Source organism: Olea europaea, chromosome 12 (assembly GCF_002742605.1).
Source record: "Olea europaea var. sylvestris chromosome 12, O_europaea_v1, whole genome shotgun sequence".
Taxonomy (NCBI): domain Eukaryota; kingdom Viridiplantae; phylum Streptophyta; class Magnoliopsida; order Lamiales; family Oleaceae; genus Olea; species Olea europaea.
The window spans coordinates 11,872,341-11,875,260 of NC_036248.1; the positions used below are offsets into that span (position 1 = coordinate 11,872,341).

Below are 2,920 nucleotides of genomic sequence, written 5' to 3' on the forward strand. Positions count from 1 at the left end.
TTGAATCTCTCTTCTAACCATATCAGTGGAGGAATTCCTCATCAATCTCCAAACTTCACTTGTATTTTGTATGTAGATTTGAGTTATGATAATTTTTCGGGTCCAATTCCATCATTTCTTTCTCATTTAATAAAATTAAAACTTTGCGAAAAGATGTTTTCAGGATCCTTTTTTCACTCGTGCACAACTTTCACTCACTTGAACTTGGAGGTCCTTGATCTCTCAGATAATCAATTGACAGGAGAGCTTCCCGATTGCTGGATGAACTCAAGTTCTTTACAAGTTCTCAATTTGGCAAACAATAATTTCTCAATTAAAATTCCCCCAACTTTGGGCCACAACCTTCGACTTCAGATATTACATCTGCGCAATAATAATTTCATTGGTGAACTACCTTCCTCTTTGAAGAACTGCACATGCTTGATGTGGGAGGAAACAATTTAACAGGAATTATTCCAGAATGGATAGGGACACACCTAACAAGTTTTACAGTTCTTAGCCTCTGATTTAATAAATTCCATGGATACATCTATAGATCCAACAATTTGTTAGCTTACCAATATTCAAGTCTTGGACCTCTCAAGGAATAATATATCGGTGGAAATTCCACAGTATTTCAACCATTTCACTTCTTTGGTTCAAAAGAATAGTTCAATGGAAGGCAATAGTTTTTATAAATTCTATACTTCTTCCTATCACTTTTACCTTGATACTTATGTTGACAATGCTTTGCTACAATGGAAAGGACGAGAGTCAGAATATAGAAAACTAGGAATTTTGAAAGGGATTGATCTTTCTAGCAATAAGATAGTTGGAACTATTCCTCGTCAATTTTCCGATCTAAGGGGTTTTGTTTTCTTGAACTTATCAAGAAACCATTTGACAGGGAATATCATTTCAAGTATCGGTCAAATGGAGATGTTGGAATGGCTTGACTTGTCTAGAAACAAGCTTTCTGGGAAGATCCCGAACAGCCTTGCAGAATTACATTTTCTCAATATTTTGGACTTATCATATAATAATTTGACGGGGATGATTCCATTAGACACTCAACTACAGAGCTTCAACACCCTGCATATACTGGGAATAGCCAATTCTGTGGGCTTCCTTTGGCAGTGTCCTAGAGATTCTCCTTACCCTTCTTCAATTGATCATGGCAAGGGAAACAATATTGAGGAAGATGACGAGTTTATAAGTCGAGAGTTTTATATCCACATGACGTTTGGCTCGTTAATTTGATCATTACTTTGCGAAAGTTAGTCTGGCTTGTTAATATCCTAATCTTTGTTTATGACTGAAATCAAGTGCCTCTTTTCAGAAACAAGAAAGTTTCAACTGTCTGTCAAACCAGTTGGTGGCTAGAGAGGAGGGGCTATGGATGAAGTTGTTTCTACTCTGATTAACACCAATGTAAAATTAATGTTTAATAGAGATCAAGTAAATTTCCCGATTAATTATTTGCTTTAGGGCATAAATCACTTCTTCAATTTAAAAATCCTTATAAAGGTAAAAGAAGGAAAAAAAAATGAAGAAGAAGAAAGAAATAAGCAAAGCTTGTTACCAATAACTACATGAATCAAGAGTATGGAAAAAGATATGGATACAAATACCTTCTGATGCTAAAAACAACCGTCTCTTACCATTTCCACCAAAATATGAAGACAAGACTTCAAAATTTGAGTAAAATTGAAAGAAAAGGTATTGATATAAAAATTATACCCCAAGCCTGGGGAAGAAGACGGATAGACAACCAGAGAAAAGCTGATATAAATGCTAAGAAAGCAATTGGTCCTCTTTGACTTTATAAACCTAATTCAGTGCTTAGTTTGTTTATAGAAACAACAATATTATTCATCATTCTCATATAACATAGTGCACATAAGTGAGTACATGATCAAAACACCTGAAATTCATGCTTATGACATTTTTAATCAGCCCAACAAAAGAGCTTTTATACTTATTGCAAAGGAAAACTCATAATTAAGATAGATTTTCTTCATAGTACAGGACCAAAATTCTTTTATTTATCAGCTAGAAGGGTAAGAAGAGTCAAGGATTCTTGCCACCTTTTCTTCCTCTTGAATCATGCTTGGGATTGGGTCCTGCGTAGTCATAATCTAGTGTGGCATCAACCTTTAGTAGCTTTCTTGGATTCACATGGACCTAAAAAACATGGAGCATAAGGATTATTTAGAAGAGTGGGGACTAACAGAGTGGAGTTAGAAGTGTCGATCATCATAAGAGCAAATAGAAAGCACGGTCGAAGCACCATCTTGTCCTTGATGAGCTTTGTGGTGAACTTGGCTGCCTCGATATACAAGAATGCAAACATATGAAAAGAATGTATAAACAGACTGTTAAGACTTAAGACCGACTCACATGGAGAGTGCCTGGTCGCCACCCCTCGTGAAGCAAGTCGACTTTGTTCACACCAATGCCAAAGCCCTGAATTGTACCTATATAAAGGGGAAAGAGTCAATAATTAGGAAATTGTGATGACAATTTGCCATGTATTTACATGATATATTTGTTATACAATATTGGATAAGATTGAAAGAAATGTCAACACAATGTACAAACCAAAGCATATAGTCAATGCACTAACAATGTAATATTACCAAAAACTAATAATTTAAGCAACGAGATAGGAATAACAATTTATATGACTTTTGTATCGATAACTTCAAAACAGGGTGATGCTATTTGTAGGGTTACAAATAACTACGTTATACAGTATCGCGGAATGGCTACAATTCTAACGAATATGGGTCCTTATGATTTTTTCTATTTGACTTAGGTTTAATTACCTGGAGACAGTAGGAACAAGAGTAAGAAGAGGGAAACTAGAAGAGAAATCTTAATCCTTAAACTCATGGCAGTGGTCATTGTATATACTATTATTATATAACCTGCCAAAACC

At 35.1% G+C, this 2,920-nt stretch overlaps 1 protein-coding gene across 1 annotated transcript; it reads right to left on the reverse strand.

The window, feature by feature from the left end:
• Positions 1 to 1,745: 1,745 nt before the first annotated feature.
• LOC111406970 lies at positions 1,746 to 2,920 on the reverse strand. The gene is made up of 3 exons (XM_023036320.1): positions 2,808 to 2,920; positions 2,380 to 2,456; positions 1,746 to 2,163 (listed from the first exon to the last, which is right to left on the reverse strand). Exons 1-3 carry the CDS (start codon positions 2,884 to 2,886, stop codon positions 2,050 to 2,052), a joined length of 270 nt encoding a protein of 89 aa, XP_022892088.1. The 5' UTR covers positions 2,887 to 2,920; the 3' UTR covers positions 1,746 to 2,049.